General features: G+C 37.3%; 1 protein-coding gene across 1 annotated transcript in view; it reads left to right on the top strand.

Moving 5' to 3' along the window:
• The window catches only part of LOC144349272 (astrocytic phosphoprotein PEA-15-like), a 42,596-nt gene that overhangs the window by 17,031 nt on the left and 7,370 nt on the right, over positions 1-18,195 (top strand). Inside the window, exons 3-4 of the mRNA XM_085499394.1 lie at positions 12,843-13,037; positions 16,598-16,741. Of these exons, the coding sequence (XP_085355520.1) occupies positions 12,863-13,037; positions 16,598-16,741 (319 nt within the window). The 5' untranslated portion in view covers positions 12,843-12,862. The remainder of the gene's footprint in view (positions 1-12,842; positions 13,038-16,597; positions 16,742-18,195) is intronic.

The following is an 18,195-nucleotide window of genomic DNA, read 5'->3' as shown; positions in this document are numbered from 1 at the left end:
GATAGTAGAGTGAACCAGCGGTAAATGTAATATAATGCATCCCTTAATCCTGGAAACGACAGCTCCAATCACTCACCTATTTATGAACAGTCTTAAATATCCCATTTATATTCCCTCACTAATTCCCGTGCTGAACGATTCCAATTGTAAATCAAGCCTCAACTCACAGTCAGGATTGAATCATGAATTATTTCAAATAAGAATTGCATTTTTTTGTGTTTTGTATCGGCACGCTACTTTCTAATGCGTTACATGTAAAAGTTATTTTCTCATAACGCATAGAGTGAATTTATGCAAATAAATGTATAACGTGAAATCATGTATGAATAAATTAAAAAAATAGGCTCATTTTAAAACATAACTCTTGAAAAAACTTAATATGATACACATTTGTTCTTTTAGAAGCAAATGCTTCTGATTCAGTAACAGTTATGGTTATATGAGGAAAATAATATCATATTTTAATGATTTAGTATACAACACATTTTTGGTTTATATGCTCTTCTATTAGGAATAATGAAACAAATACAGTATTGTGATAATTTCTGATTTTATATTTTAAAGCTGTGTATTTTTCAGTAAGCTAATAAATATGATAGTGAATATTGGCATTCCTTGAATGTCAGTATTTTTATCCATGTCAGATTACATGTACAATGTAACTATATATATATATATCCACACTGAAAATAGTAGCCATAACACTCATCGCATATTAATGGCCAATTATTGTCCTTCCTGCTTATTTGCAAGCCCTTAATTCTAGCGAACAATTGCATTTCATATTATGTATAAAACACCAAATTTGTCAATCCTGAATCAAAATAAATGTGGTATATTCTAGATACTTAGAATTCAAAAGTCCTAAAATGACTTTTACTTGGAAAAATAAATATTTCACTTTGCACTCTGAACTTGAAAAATTTAATACTATATTTCAGGGCAATAAACTTTGCCTCAAAAAATGGTAAAAACATTTTTGAATGAAACAAAAAGATACCTATTTTTAGCTCCGCTGTCGACTTTGTCGAGCGGAGCTTATCATATGAGTGATTGTCCGTCGTCGTCGTCCGTCGTCGTCCGTCGTCCGTCGTCCGTGTCAATGTTTTACTTTTTCGACTTCTTCTTGAAAACTACAAGCCTAAATGCTTTGATACTTGGTGTATATGTACCTTGGGTAGACCTCTCTTAGGTTTGTTCATTTCATGTTGATATCTTTAATTCTCTAATTTTGGTGAATATTTTTGTCATTTTTGGTAAAAACTGATATTTTCGACTTCTTGTTAAAAACCGCAAGTGCAATTGCTTTGATATTACATTTATAGGTACTACATGTGGACCTCTCTCAGATTTGTTAATTTTGTAATGATATCTTTAATTCTTTAATTTTGGTGAATATTTTTGTCATTTTTGGTAAAAACTGATATTTTCGACTTCTTGTTAAAAACCGCAAGTCCAATTGCTTTGATACTACATATATAGGTACTACATGTGGACCTCTCTCAGATTTGTTCATTTCGTGATGATATCTTCAATTCTCTAATTTTGGTGAATATTTTTGTCATTTTTGGTAAAAACTGATATTTTCGACTTCTTGTTAAAAACCGCAAGTGCAATTGCTTTGATATTACATATATAGGTACTACATGTGGACCTCTCTCAGATTTGTTCATTTTGTAATGATATCTTTAATTCTCTAATTTTGGTGAATATTTTTGTCATTTTTGGTAAAAACTGATATTTTCGACTTCTTGTTGAAAACTGTAAGTCCGATTGCTTTGATATTACATCTATAGGTACTACATGTGGACCTCTCTCAGATTTGTTCGTTTTGTGATGATATCTTCAATTCTCTAATTAATTTATTTTGGTGAATATTTTTGTAATTTTTGGTAAAAAGTGATATTTTCGACTTCTTGTTAAAAACTGTAAGTCCGATTGCTTTGATACTATACATATTGTTCATTTTCTAATGATGTCTTCAGTTCTTTAATTGAAATGTGCATTGCTAACAGCGGAGCTATCTCAGCCGATAGGCTGCTTGTTAGATAAACTATTACCCCTTATATATGTATAGTATGTACAGTGTATATAGCTCCCCCCCCCCATATAATATATGTATAATTCCAAAATTACAAATGATTTTCTGTGATTGGCGTAATTTGAAATTACTGTCTGCCTGAGACGAGTAACTTTCCTGGTATGCTAGAAAAATTTAAAACTTGCATGCCTAGTGGTCTGTAGCTTGACTAGAGATTATTATCAAATAAAGTTAAATGCCATTCTCCTCTGATAGCTAGCTGATACAAAGATCAATTCAAAATGGGCAATATAAATTATAAATTTTGTGAGTTTTTTTGGTGCTTATACATGAAATAGAAACAAAAATATCTTTAAATGGTCAAATTGAGATCATTTTTATGTTAAAAATGCATAAATCAAGCATTTTTGTCGTTCTGGAACAGATCTTGGTCATGAATAAACAGATTTTGTTTATTGGATTGATGCATGTCATAATGATTATCAGATCAGATTCTAAGTGTCCAACTGGTGGACATTTTGAATTAAATGAATGTTGTTTTGAAGTAATATCTTGACATGACTCTTCATGTTCAAAATTTAATTACTTAAAGCGTGGCGGTCGTCGCGCAGCGTGTATTCAAATTTCATGTAAATAAACAATGTATTTTACATGCGTTATATACGTCGCTATGAGTCCTATATTGAACAGGAATTTAAGTCACAAATATTTTTTCCATCTTTTTTTTCAAACATTTTGTTTGATGGAAAATTTATAAAAAAAAATACAATCATGCACCAACATTGAGTGACAACAAGCATGTCATTCAAGTCATTGAAGTGTGTGAGTGTGTGTGTGTGTGTGTGGGGGGGGAGTGGTAGTTCAACTAAAATATTAGTGTTCAATTTTTGATACCAAAAATGTTTATTATTTGATATTTTCAAATTTCATGAAGACCACCCAGACAATTGTTTCAAAATTACTACAAAGAATGTAAGTGTAATGACTGCATGCAGCTTTAAAATTATCACTGACTAACAACAATTTGTGTGTGTGGAAAAAAAATGGGTTGACTATGTTAATAGGCATGGTGAATATGAGTGTGTACTGACCCAGTAACTTTTGTCTGACCCTATAAATTCATGCAGGTGGTGCCATGTGTTATTAAGATGGAAGGCAGTATAATTGATCATCATCAAATTTAGAAATAAATAAATTGTTTCTCGGTTTGAATATCCAAGACTATTCACATGATTATTCACACTACTGTGGAATACTTTATTTTCGCTGGAATTAATTTTAGCTGAAAAGGCTTTTTGGGCGTATAGAATTTATTTTCACTGATTTTTGATGAGTTTAAGGTGAAATATATTTTTACGGAATCATCCCTTTAGCAAAAATAAATTCCAAGCGAAAATAAAGTATTCTACAGTATTTTTACCATTTCCTGTTAATTGCACAGATAATTATCTCAACTGTCAGGAATGCATATTCACTAAATAGTCTATCACTATTATTAGATTGATGACATAATTTTTTTTGATCTACAATTACAATATATTGCTTCAACGTAGAGAATGATACAGTGTACATGAATGTTGAAAGTTTCTGAATCGGTTATCTTAGTTTTTTTTTAATTTTATCTGATTGTGTAATTCCTCCAAAATGCACCATTTAATCATGGAACAGTATTTTGCTTCCTACGGTCTAATACCTGAGCTTTCTGAGACAGGGAGACAATGCTTTTATCACCCTGCTGTTTTGTTTTAAGTCTCTGTGAGAGAAAGTTGTCTGATTGCTAAGTAGATTCATGTATATAGTAGACAACTGCAAAAAGGAAAGGTTGTTATTAATTAGGTAAGTTGTTATAGCAACCAACAGAAAACTGGAAAACTCTTGACATTTCTGAAAGTGTATTATGTGGTCATGTGATGTCATTGAACTGTTGCTATAGTGATGTGTCCTTTCGTTCACCCTCTACTCAATCTATCAATTGTTGAATGTATTCAAGGCACTACACCATGAATTGAAAAATAAATATCACTACATCTTTATCTTCCCTAAAAACAAAACAGGAAGGAAGATTTATGGTGATGATATTGTCAGCGTTGTCTGCATTGTCTGCGTCATCTCAATGTTTAATTGTGGTTGCAATATCTTTTTCATGTTAAAGTGCCACAGTCAATTTTTTTGTAAGCAAATGATTCTTGTGCGGGAATATCTATTTAATGTTAAAAACCATTAAATGTAAAATGAATGGAAAGTTTGCTGTATGACATTTTCTGCATATTTTGTGTTTGATAACATCCCATGTAATGCCTGTTTTTAGGTAACCTATTTACATGTATATACCAAATAAGTAACAAATACATGACATTTCCAAGATGACAGCATGTTTAAAAATAAAGCGAGAAATTTGAATTTCTCCTCATTTGTAGGTCTTCATAAAATTATTATTACATTGTATCTAATCATCGTTAAGTCCCTATAACTTAAATGGTATAACCCAACATTGTATCATCTATTGCATAAACCTGACTCCGCTCTAATCATCGTTAAGTCCCTATAACTTAAATGGTATAACCCAACAGTCTATCATGTATTGCATAAATCTGTCTCTGCTCTAATTATCCATACATCCCTATAACTAAAATATGACCTACCATTGTATTATCTATTGCATAAACCTGACTCTATTCTAATCACCCATACGTCCCTATAATTGAAATGGTATGACCCAACATTGTATCATCTATTGCATAAACCTGTCTCTATTCTAATCATCCATACGTCCCTATAAATGAAATGGTATGACCCAACATTGTATCATCTATTGTTCGGACATTCCTCCCTTCCCAACCCTGTGCGGTAACTTCATTCATAACTGTGTATGTCACATAATTGTGCAATAGAAAGTTTACTGACCAATAGAAAGCTTTGTTACAAAGGACTGCCAAAAAGCACTTGCGATTTTGCATTTCTGATGTCTTCATCTTCAGCTTCATATATGTTGCAGTGACATCATGAGCTCTGAGTTATAACACCTGCTCCTCCATGATAGTCAACAGTGGTGATAACACTTATTACCACACTCGATGGTCGCAAGGCCGGTAAAGCATAATAACATAATGATTTACCACTTCCAGTGCAGTAACAAACACATCATACTTGGAACTAAGTATAGCTTGAATGGTCTGAATATCTGTGAGTTGTATGATGTCTCGATATCGTCGCTGTATTGCCTCGACATCCAAGCCAACACAACTTCCACTGTGTACAGCCATATTTGTTTTGATAGCTTGGCCAAGTGCGTTGATGAAAGAAGCCTTTTTTTCATAAAATCCAAATTAAACAATTAAATCACTCAAAAATTCACAATCAAATCCTGTTCATTCAAGTTTTTTAGCCTCAGTTCCCTAATTTCAGTGAATGTTTTTGTCATTTATGTTGAAAAATATTATTTATGAATTCTTCTTGAAAATGGCTAGCCTAATTGCTATGATATTTTTTAGATAGATACCTTAGACAGATCTCTGTCAGATTTGATCATTTTAGAACAATATCTTCAGTTCTCTAATTTTATTGAATATTTTTGTGTGATTACTTTGATATTACAAGACACAGACAGATCTATAACTCATGTAAACAGTAAATTTCTAAATGTTATATCAATATAAAATATTCTATGAATTTTCATTTTTTGCATGTTAATAAATAGTCTTGAGTTTCTAGAATAATGTAGTCAATGTAGTGTATGCAATCACTGGGAGTAATTGTGGACATTATTTACTGATATAGATGTGTACCTTATTTAATTTGTAGTATGTGAGCAATAAGTCTCATCTTAACCAAAATGCTTGTTTCATCTTTTAAGTGTAATAAAGTTTGAAATAGAGTACCAGTACAATCTCTATCTACATAGACAGATGTACACATGAACGAACAATCAGTGCAGATCAATCATAGTGTAATTGGTGAGACTTGTATATAGATTATCTTAATGATAGTTGACATTACCCTGGGGTGGTAGAACTGTAATCTAGCCACACATCAGGTGATGATAGTTGACATTACCCTGGGGTGGTAGAACTGTGATCTAGCCACACATCAGGTGATGATAGTTGACATTACCCTGGGGTGGTAGAACTGTAATCTAGCCACACATAAGGTGATGATAGTTGACATTACCCTGGGGTGGTAGAACTGTAATCTAGCCGCACATCAGGTGATGATAGTTGACATTACCCTGGGGTGATAGAACTGTAATCTAGCCGCACATTAGGTGATGATAGTTGACATTACCCTGGGGTGATAGAACTGTAATCTAGCCACACATCAGGTGATGATAGTTGACATTACCCTGGGGTGATAGAACTGTAATCTAGCCGCACATCAGGTGATGATAGTTGACATTACCCTGGGGTGATAGAACTGTAATCTAGCCACACATCAGGTGATGATAGTTAACATTACCCTGGGGTGATAGAACTGTAATCTAGCCACACATCAGGTGATGATAGTTGACATTACCCTGGGTTGATAGAACTGTAATCTAGCCACACATAAGGTGATGATAGTTGATATTACCCTGGAGTGGTAGAACTGTAATCTAGCCACACATAAGGTGATGATAGTTGACATTACCCTGGGGTGGTAGAACTGTAATCTAGCCGCACATTAGGTGATGATAGTTGACATTACCCTGGGTGGTAGAACTGTGATCTAGCCACACATCAAGTGATGATAGTTGACATTACCCTGGGGTGGTAGAACTGTAATCTAGCCGCACATCAGGTGATGATAGTTGACATTACCCTGGGGTGGTAGAACTGTAATCTAGCCGCACATTAGGTGATGATAGTTGACATTACCCTGGGGTGGTAGAACTGTAATCTAGCCACACATTAGGTGATGATAGTTGACATTATCCTGGGGTGATAGAACTGTAATCTAGTCACACATTAGGTGATGATAGTTGACATTACCCTGGGGTGGTAGAACTGTAATCTAGCCACACATCAGGTGATGATAGTTGACATTACCCTGGGGTGATAGAACTGTAATCTAGCCACACAACAGGTGATGATAGTTGACATTACCCTGGGGTGATAGAACTGTAATCTAGCCACACATAAGGTGATGATAGTTGACATTACCCTGGGGTGATAGAACTGTAATCTAGCCACACATCAGGTGATGATAGTTGACATTACCCTGGGGTGATAGAACTGTAATCTAGCCACACAACAGGTGATGATAGTTGACATTACCCTGGGGTGGTAGAACTGTAATCTAGCCACACATCAAGTGATGATAGTTGACATTACCCTGGGGTGATAGAACTGTAATCTAGCCACACATCAGGTGATGATAGTTGACATTACCCTGGGGTGATAGAACTGTAATCTAGCCGCACATCAGGTGATGATAGTTGACATTACCCTGGGGTGGTAGAACTGTAATCTAGTCACACATCAGGTGATGATAGTTGACATTACCCTGGGGTGGTAGAACTGTAATCTAGCCACACATCAGGTGATGATAGTTGACATTACCCTGGGGTGATAGAACTGTAATCTAGCCGCACATCAGGTGATGATAGTTGACATTACCCTGGGGTGGTAGAACTGTAATCTAGCCGCACATCAGGTGATGATAGTTGACATTACCCTGGGGTGGTAGAACTGTAATCTAGCCGCACATTAGGTGATGATAGTTGACATTACCCTGGGGTGGTAGAACTGTAATCTAGCCGCACATCAGGTGATGATAGTTGACATTACCCTGGGGTGGTAGAACTGTAATCTAGCCACACATTAGGTGATGATAGTTGACATTACCCTGGGGTTGTAGAACTGTGATCTAGCCGCACATCAGGTGATGATAGTTGACATTACCCTGGGGTGGTAGAACTGTAATCTAGCCACACATCAGGTGATGATAGTTGACATTACCCTGGGTTGGTAGAACTGTGATCTAGCCACACATCAGGTGATGATAGTTGACATTACCCTGGGGTGGTAGAACTGTAATCTAGCCACACATCAGGTGATGATAGTTGACATTACCCTGGGGTGATAGAACTGTGAGCTAGCCACACATCAGGTGATGATAGTTGACATTACCCTGGGGTGATAGAACTGTAATCTAGCCACACATCAGGTGATGATAGTTGACATTACCCTGGGGTGATAGAACTGTAATCTAGCCGCACATCAGGTGATGATAGTTGACATTACCCTGGGGTGGTAGAACTGTAATCTAGCCACACATCAGGTGATGATAGTTGACATTACCCTGGGGTGATAGAACTGTAATCTAGTCACACATTAGGTGATGATAGTTGACATTACTCTGGGGTGGTAGAACTGTAATCTAGCCACACATTAGGTAATGATAGTTGACATTACCCTGGGGTGGTAGAACTGTAATCTAGCCGCACATCAGGTGATGATAGTTGACATTACCCTGGGGTGGTAGAACTGTGATCTAGCCGCACATCAGGTGATGATAGTTGACATTACCCTGGGGTGGTAGAACTGTAATCTAGCCGCACATCAGGTGATGATAGTTGACATTACCCTGGGGTGATAGAACTGTAATCTAGCCACATATCAGGTGATAATAGTTGACATTACCCTGGGGTGGTAGAACTGTAATCTAGCCACACATCAGGTGATGATAGTTGACATTACCCTGGGGTGATAGAACTGTAATCTAGCCACACATCAGGTGATGATAGTTGACATTACCCTGGGGTGGTAGAACTGTAATCTAGCCACACATTAGGTGATGATAGTTGACATTACCCTGGGGTGGTAGAACTGTAATCTAGCCACACATCAGGTGATGATAGTTGACATTTCCCTGGGGTGGTAGAACTGTAATCTAGCCACACATTAGGTGATGATAGTTGACATTACCCTGGGGTGATAGAACTGTTATCTAGCCACACATCAGGTGATGATAGTTGACATTTCCCTGGGGTGGTAGAACTGTAATCTAGCCACACATTAGGTGATGATAGTTGACATTACCCTGGGGTGATAGAACTGTTATCTAGCCACACATCAGGTGATGATAGTTGACATTACCCTGGGGTGGTAGAACTATAATCTAGCCACACATCAGGTGATGATAGTTGACATTACCCTGGGGTGGTAGAACTGTAATCTAGCCACACATTAGGTGATGATAGTTGACATTACCCTGGGGTGGTAGAACTGTAATCTAGCCACACATCAGGTGATGATAGTTGACATTACCCTGGGGTGGTAGAACTGTTATCTAGCCACACACTTAGGTGATGTTAGTTGACATTACCCTGGGGTGATAGAACTGTAATCTAGCCACACATTAGGTGATGATAGTTGACATTACCCTGGGGTGGTAGAACTGTGATCTAGCCACACATCAGGTGATGATAGTTGACATTACCCTGGGGTGGTAGAACTGTGATCTAGCCACACATCAGGTGATGATAGTTGACATTACCCTGGGGTGGTAGAACTGTAATATAGACGCACATTAGGTGATGATAGTTGACATTACCCTGGGGTGGTAGAACTGTAATCTAGCCACACATCAGGTGATGATAGTTGACATTACCCTGGGGTGGTAGAACTGTGATCTAGCCACACATCAGGTGATGATAGTTGACATTACCCTGGGGTGGTAGAACTGTGATCTAGCCGCACATCAGGTGATGATAGTTGACATTACCCTGGGGTGGTAGAACTGTAATCTAGCCGCACATCAGGTGATGATAGTTGACAACACCCTGGGGTGATAGAACTGTAATCTAGTCACACATTAGGTGATGATAGTTGACATTACTCTGGGGTGGTAGAACTGTAATCTAGCCACACATTAGGTAATGATAGTTGACATTACCCTGGGGTGGTAGAACTGTAATCTAGCCGCACATCAGGTGATGATAGTTGACATTACCCTGGGGTGGTAGAACTGTGATCTAGCCGCACATCAGGTGATGATAGTTGACATTACCCTGGGGTGGTAGAACTGTAATCTAGCCGCACATCAGGTGATGATAGTTGACATTACCCTGGGGTGATAGAACTGTAATCTAGCCACATATCAGGTGATAATAGTTGACATTACCCTGGGGTGGTAGAACTGTAATCTAGCCACACATCAGGTGATGATAGTTGACATTACCCTGGGGTGATAGAACTGTAATCTAGCCACACATCAGGTGATGATAGTTGACATTACCCTGGGGTGGTAGAACTGTAATCTAGCCACACATTAGGTGATGATAGTTGACATTACCCTGGGGTGGTAGAACTGTAATCTAGCCACACATCAGGTGATGATAGTTGACATTTCCCTGGGGTGGTAGAACTGTAATCTAGCCACACATTAGGTGATGATAGTTGACATTACCCTGGGGTGATAGAACTGTTATCTAGCCACACATCAGGTGATGATAGTTGACATTTCCCTGGGGTGGTAGAACTGTAATCTAGCCACACATTAGGTGATGATAGTTGACATTACCCTGGGGTGATAGAACTGTTATCTAGCCACACATCAGGTGATGATAGTTGACATTACCCTGGGGTGGTAGAACTATAATCTAGCCACACATCAGGTGATGATAGTTGACATTACCCTGGGGTGGTAGAACTGTTATCTAGCCACACAATTAGGTGATGTTAGTTGACATTACCCTGGGGTGATAGAACTGTAATCTAGCCACACATTAGGTGATGATAGTTGACATTACCCTGGGGTGGTAGAACTGTGATCTAGCCACACATCAGGTGATGATAGTTGACATTACCCTGGGGTGGTAGAACTGTGATCTAGCCACACATCAGGTGATGATAGTTGACATTACCCTGGGGTGGTAGAACTGTAATATAGACGCACATTAGGTGATGATAGTTGACATTACCCTGGGGTGGTAGAACTGTAATCTAGCCACACATCAGGTGATGATAGTTGACATTACCCTGGGGTGGTAGAACTGTGATCTAGCCACACATCAGGTGATGATAGTTGACATTACCCTGGGGTGGTAGAACTGTGATCTAGCCGCACATCAGGTGATGATAGTTGACATTACCCTGGGGTGGTAGAACTGTAATCTAGCCGCACATCAGGTGATGATAGTTGACAACACCCTGGGGTGATAGAACTGTAATCTAGCCACACATCAGGTGATGATAGTTGACATTACCCTCACGCCCACATTTCATAATGTTTCAATTGTATAACCTTGTATCCATATACTGTATTTGATCATCACAGAACACAGTGGATGCTTAGAAAAGGTTGTTTGCATATACAGAAACATGACTAAATGCATGACTAAATTTATAACCACACCATATCCAATGACTGGTTGGTAAGAACTAATGGTTCTCTCCACAAAGTAAAATAATGGCGTTGTTGTACATGTTCATGTATGTGTCCAGTTAATAAAACAATTTGCGAATAACATCACAGCAGATCTATTGCTGATCACAAAGCGCTTTGCATGACGGTAAATTTACCGATTTTAATAAATATTCTGACGGTATCGTAATCTGTCTGACTTCCTTTCTTTCTTAGCCTGGGTGTGAATGGTTTGTTTAACCGCAACACTGTTTGAGACAAAAAAACGCTTTACAGACCAGGGATAGATGGACTGTAACTTGTTATAATAATCAAATAGGTGTTTGACTCCCTAGACTAGTTGCAATTATACCAGCTGCATTTGAATCCCTAGGGTTGTTGAAATTATACCAGCAGCATTGACTCCCATTGAAAAATTATTCTAGCGGCACTTGATTCCCTAGAATAGTTGAAATTATTCTAGTGGCACTTGATTCCCTAGAATAGTTGAAATTATTCTAGTGGCACTTGATTCCCTAGAATAGTTGAAATTATTCTAGTGGCACTTGATTCCCTAGAATAGTTGAAATTATTCTAGTGGCACTTGATTCCCTAGAATAGTTGAAATTATTTAAGTGGCATTTGATTCCCTCAACCGTTTGAAATAATCAAACGATATTTGACTTTATAAACTCATTGGATTATTCCAGTGGCACTTAACTCCCTGCACTAGTTTTTAAGTGACTCTTTTGACTGACACTTGAGTCCCTGGACTAGTTTTTAAGCGACAGTTGACTCTTTTGACTGGCACTTGAGTCCCTGGTTGAAGTGGCAATGTGAATATCAGTTATTCAGCTGGTCCTATCTTTTTTCATTAGCTTCGTTGTCGTCTGTCCGTTGTCTGTCAACTTTTTTCATTCACACAACTTCTTCTCCAAAACTGTCAGCTGGATTGCCTATTCATACCACACCTACCTGGAATGGTGCTTTATTTTTTTGGAATATTTTTGTCATTTATGGTTAAAAATTATTTTTTTCCACAACTAATTGTCAGATTGCTTAGAAATTGTGCATGAATGTTGGTGACATGGATTACACTCAGTCTTATTATTTTCATGCCACCGTATGCAAGTGTCTATTTTTAATGCATTTTTACACATTGCTTTGAAATTCATAATGTAGACACATGGACTGGTCCTCTCTCAAGTTTGTTCGTTTGGTAAAGATATCTCCATTTTTGTGGAAGTCAGAGTCCAGTGACCATTGCCACAATTACTAAACTGTCATAGGTTCCATTTCTCCTATCCACTGCCCTTGTCAATTACAGCAGAGCTCTATATCTATCGCAATGTCTCTTGTTGTAACTGTATGAACCCATGGTAGACGTGAAGTCTACATATTACAGTTAATGAGACGTATGTACTTCTGAAGTTTGTCTTGACAACCTGTATCAGTGGTGTTTGTTTTTGTTTTTTTACAGAAGCTTTCTTTCTTCCAATAATGGGTGATAATTACAGTGATTTATTAGAGAAATTAAGTGAGAATATATCTGACGTAGAACTGAAAGCATTGGTAGCAGCGTGTCAGGATGTTATACCAGTCAGCGACAAAGCAAGGATTAAGGAACACAAAGATTTATTCCAGTATCTTGAAAAAATGGGAAAACTAAGTAAAGGTAGGACAACTTTGAGACATAAATGCAAACCAAATAATTTAAGACTAGAGTATGTGTGTTTGTTAAACTGAATAATTCAGTGCATTTCAGTCATCAACTGTTTTTATCTTAATGTTATTTATTTCACCTGACAACAGTACTCAATTTGGTGCAAGTCTCACAGATTTATTGTGCAAATGTAGCTATGTTTCATCATGGACATTTTCATTGATTTTTGCTTGATTCTCCATTACCATAGCAACATATATTTGGTTACTATAGGAACATAGATTTTAAGATAGACTATTCAGATAAAAGTGTTGATTTCCAATAAAAGATGAAAATAACTTAAAATGTACATATCTGTCATTTGAATCTAATCCTTACAGACAGTAGTAGTAGAACTAGTTAACTTCAGTGGTAGAACTGGTTAACTTCAGTGGTAGAACTGGTTAACTACAGTGGTAGAACTAGTTAACTTCAGTGATAGAACTGGTTAACTACAGTGGTAGAACAAGTTAACTCAAGTGATAGAACTGGTTAACTACAGTGGTAGAACTAGTTAACTCAAGTGGTAGAACTGGTTAACTACAGTGGTAGAATTGGTTACCTCCAGTGGTAGAACTGGTAAACTACAGTGGTAGAACTGGTTAACTACAGTGGTAGAGCTGGTTAACTACAGTGGTAGAACTGGTTAACTACAGTGGTAGAACTAGTTAACTAAAGTGGTAGAACTGGTTGACTACAGTGGTAGAACTAGTTAACTTCAGTGGTAGAACTAGTTAACTTCAGTGGTGAACTGGTTAACTACAGTAGTAGAACTGGTTAACTTCAGTGGTAGAACTGGTTAACTACAGTGGTAGAGCTGGTTAACTACAGTGGTAGAACTGGTTAACTACAGTGGTAGAACTAGTTAACTCCAGTGGTAGAGCTGGTTAACTACAGTGGTAGAACTGGTTAACTACAGTGGTAGAACTGGTTACTTCCAGTGGTAGAGCTGGTTAACTACAGTGGTAGAACTGGTTAACTACAGTGGTAGAACTAGTTAACTACAGTGGTAGAACTAGTTAACTAAAGTGGTAGAACTGGTTAACTACAGTGGTAGAGCTGGTTAACTACAGTGGTAGAACTGGTTAACTACAGTGGTAGAACTAGTTAACTCCAGTGGTAGAGCTGGTTAACTACAATGGTAGAACTGGTTAACTACAGTGGTAGAATTGGTTAACTCCAGTGGTAGAGCTGGTTAACTACAGTGGTAGAACTAGTTAACTCCAGTGGTAGAGCTGGTTAACTACAGTGGTAGAGCTAGTTAACTCAAGTAGTAGAACTAGTTAACTAAAGTGGTAGAACTGGTTAACTACAGTGGTAGAACTAGTTAACTCCAGTGGTAGAGCTGGTTAACTACAGTAGTAGAGCTAGTTAACTCCAGTTGTAAAGCTGGTTAACTACAGTGGTAGAGCTAGTTAACTCAAGTGGTAGAACTGGTTAACTTCAGTGGTAGAACTGGTTAACTACAGTGGTAGAACTAGTTAACTTCAGTGATAGAACTGGTTAACTACAGTGGTAGAACAAGTTAACTCAAGTGATAGAACTGGTTAACTACAGTGGTAGAACTAGTTAACTCAAGTGGTAGAACTGGTTAACTACAGTGGTAGAATTGGTTACCTCCAGTGGTAGAGCTGGTTAACTACAGTGGTAGAACTGGTTAACTACAGTGGTAGAGCTGGTTAACTACAGTGGTAGAACTGGTTAACTACAGTGGTAAAACTAGTTAACTAAAGTGGTAGAACTGGTTGACTACAGTGGTAGAACTAGTTAACTTCAGTGGTAGAACTAGTTAACTTCAGTGGTGAACTGGTTAACTACAGTAGTAGAACTGGTTAACTTCAGTGGTAGAACATGTTAACTACAGTGGTAGAGCTGGTTAACTACAGTGGTAGAACTGGTTAACTACAGTGGTAGAATTGGTTAACTCCAGTGGTAGAGCTGGTTAACTACAGTGGTAGAACTAGTTAACTCCAGTGGTAGAGCTGGTTAACTACAGTGGTAGAGCTAGTTAACTCAAGTAGTAGAACTAGTTAACTAAAGTGGTAGAACTGGTTAACTACAGTGGTAGAACTAGTTAACTCCAGTGGTAGAGCTGGTTAACTACAGTAGTAGAGCTAGTTAACTCCAGTTGTAAAGCTGGTTAACTACAGTGGTAGAGCTAGTTAACTCAAGTGGTAGAACTGGTTAACTTCAGTGGTAGAACTGGTTAACTACAGTGGTAGAACTAGTTAACTTCAGTGATAGAACTGGTTAACTACAGTGGTAGAACAAGTTAACTCAAGTGATAGAACTGGTTAACTACAGTGGTAGAACTAGTTAACTCAAGTGGTAGAACTGGTTAACTACAGTGGTAGAATTGGTTACCTCCAGTGGTAGAGCTGGTTAACTACAGTGGTAGAACTGGTTAACTACAGTGGTAGAGCTGGTTAACTACAGTGGTAGAACTGGTTAACTACAGTGGTAGAACTAGTTAACTAAAGTGGTAGAACTGGTTGACTACAGTGGTAGAACTAGTTAACTTCAGTGGTAGAACTAGTTAACTTCAGTGGTGAACTGGTTAACTACAGTAGTAGAACTGGTTAACTTCAGTGGTAGAACTGGTTAACTACAGTGGTAGAGCTGGTTAACTACAGTGGTAGAACTGGTTAACTACAGTGGTAGAACTAGTTAACTCCAGTGGTAGAGCTGGTTAACTACAGTGGTAGAACTGGTTAACTACAGTGGTAGAACTGGTTACTTCCAGTGGTAGAGCTGGTTAACTACAGTGGTAGAACTGGTTAACTACAGTGGTAGAACTAGTTAACTAAAGTGGTAGAACTGGTTAACTACAGTGGTAGAACTAGTTAACTTCAGTGGTAGAACTAGTTAACTTCAGTGGTGAACTGGTTAACTACAGTAGTAGAACTGGTTAACTTCAGTGGTAGAACTGGTTAACTACAGTGGTAGAGCTGGTTAACTACAGTGGTAGAACTGGTTAACTACAGTGGTAGAACTAGTTAACTCCAGTGGTAGAGCTGGTTAACTACAATGGTAGAACTGGTTAACTACAGTGGTAGAATTGGTTAACTCCAGTGGTAGAGCTGGTTAACTACAGTGGTAGAACTAGTTAACTCCAGTGGTAGAGCTGGTTAACTACAGTGGTAGAGCTAGTTAACTCAAGTAGTAGAACTAGTTAACTAAAGTGGTAGAACTGGTTAACTACAGTGGTAGAACTAGTTAACTCCAGTGGTAGAGCTGGTTAACTACAGTAGTAGAGCTAGTTAACTCCAGTTGTAAAGCTGGTTAACTACAGTGGTAGAGCTAGTTAACTCAAGTGGTAGAACTGGTTAACTACAGTGGTAGAGCTAGTTAATTAACTTAAAGTAAGATATAAAACAACTATGAATAACTACAATCAATCCACAATGGTTATTACTACTTCATGGGTAACTATCGTCACAAAAGGCAAAACGGTAACTATGGTTACTGAACATAATATTCTGTGTTGAATCATGTGATAATTATGGCGTGTTCATTTAATTTTTCATTTACAGACAATTTTAACTATTTGGAACATGCTTTTGAAAAGATTTGTCGACCAGATTTAGTAACGCAAATGTTGGAATACAGAGAAAAAGTTACAGGCCTTAAGGAAAGCCGACCTGAGACCATTTCGGGACCAGCAAGAAAATATAAAGGTATGATAGACAGACATAAACAATAATATGAGGTTTTAAACAACTTTACTTTCATGCAAATACACAAGGTTTACAACATCCAGGGTATTTTGTAGTACAATGAAGCATGTATTGATTGCCACAGATACAAACTGTTGCTATGCAGAGAATGATCTGTATAAACTGTTGCTATGCAGAGTATTCTTGTCCAAGATAGCGGTACTCTCAAAAGTTTGACTGGGTTTTACTAATATTGATGGATATTATCTGAGACACATGTAATATAATATTACATTCCAAGTATGGGCATTGGAGCTCTCAAGAAAGGAGAAAGTGTTCTCACTACAAATTATCCTCTGTGCTCAAGCTAATATTTGATCAATAATATGTATACAAATGCACTCACACACTAACACTTTTATTTGAGAAAAAAATATAAATTATTTTGTTCTTAGCAGTGATAATTAAAATAATTCTGTATATCCAAAATATTTGAAACAACCATGTTGCTATGGTAACTAGGATGATATATTACTCCACTGAAAGAGATCATCGTTAACTCAAAGTTAATTATTTTGAAGTCATTTTCACAAGGGTTGTTTAACAGTTTAGGTTGTCATAGTAAATGGAATAAAAAAAGATTAAGTGAATCCCCTGAGATTGAATTACAATGACCAGGTTGATTCATTGCTTTCATGTCTAACTATGGCAAGCATTATTACGTGGTGATTTTTTTTAAAGGAGAAGTGTTCAATACCTGGGATTGTACTAATTCATGTGAGTCACATGACATGAATATTACAAAACATTGGATATTCAGAATATATACTCTATAAAACCCAGATAAAATGGAATTATGAAATGTACTAAGGTAGAGGCGCCTGGGCCACCTCCCCAGAGTTCCAAAAACTTATCACAGAACAGACAGGCTTGAATTTTGTTGTTGTTGTTTTAACCCACTGTTGAAAAACATCTCGGCTTGACTCGGGTTAGGCTTGGAGTCAAAGGGCTGGTCTTGACCCCGAGTTTTACGCTTTAATGATGTAACAATGGTATTCGCTCATTATACTTCAAGATGGCTGACATCATGCAGGCAACTCATATCTTTAATTCTCTATTTTTAACAAATATTTTTTTTTTTGAAAATTTCCACTCTGATTGGTTTGATGCTTGGTATATATGTAACATATAATTTTGACATTTTTAATTTTTTAATTTAGGCGAATATTATTGTCATTTTTGGTGAATTGCTTTGATACTACTAGATTTGAATATTGGTGGCTCGAGGCCTCTACCTCAGTACCTCCAAAAGTTCTATTTTGTCTTTTATGTAGATTCTGTATATTCTACCTCCAGCAACTAGTTGAAACACTATTATAATTTGCATAAAGTGCTGTTGAACATGATCTGTATTTAAATAATATAAATTTTTTGCTAACAATTCTTCACAAATTATATTAATACTTTTTTTTTTT

The sequence above is a fragment of the Saccoglossus kowalevskii genome, chromosome 5 (genome assembly GCF_978046115.1).
Source record: "Saccoglossus kowalevskii chromosome 5, keSacKowa6.1, whole genome shotgun sequence".
Lineage (NCBI taxonomy): Eukaryota > Metazoa > Hemichordata > Enteropneusta > Harrimaniidae > Saccoglossus > Saccoglossus kowalevskii.
Note: the sequence above shows the minus strand (reverse complement) of the source record. Positions and strands in the feature narration are given on the sequence as shown.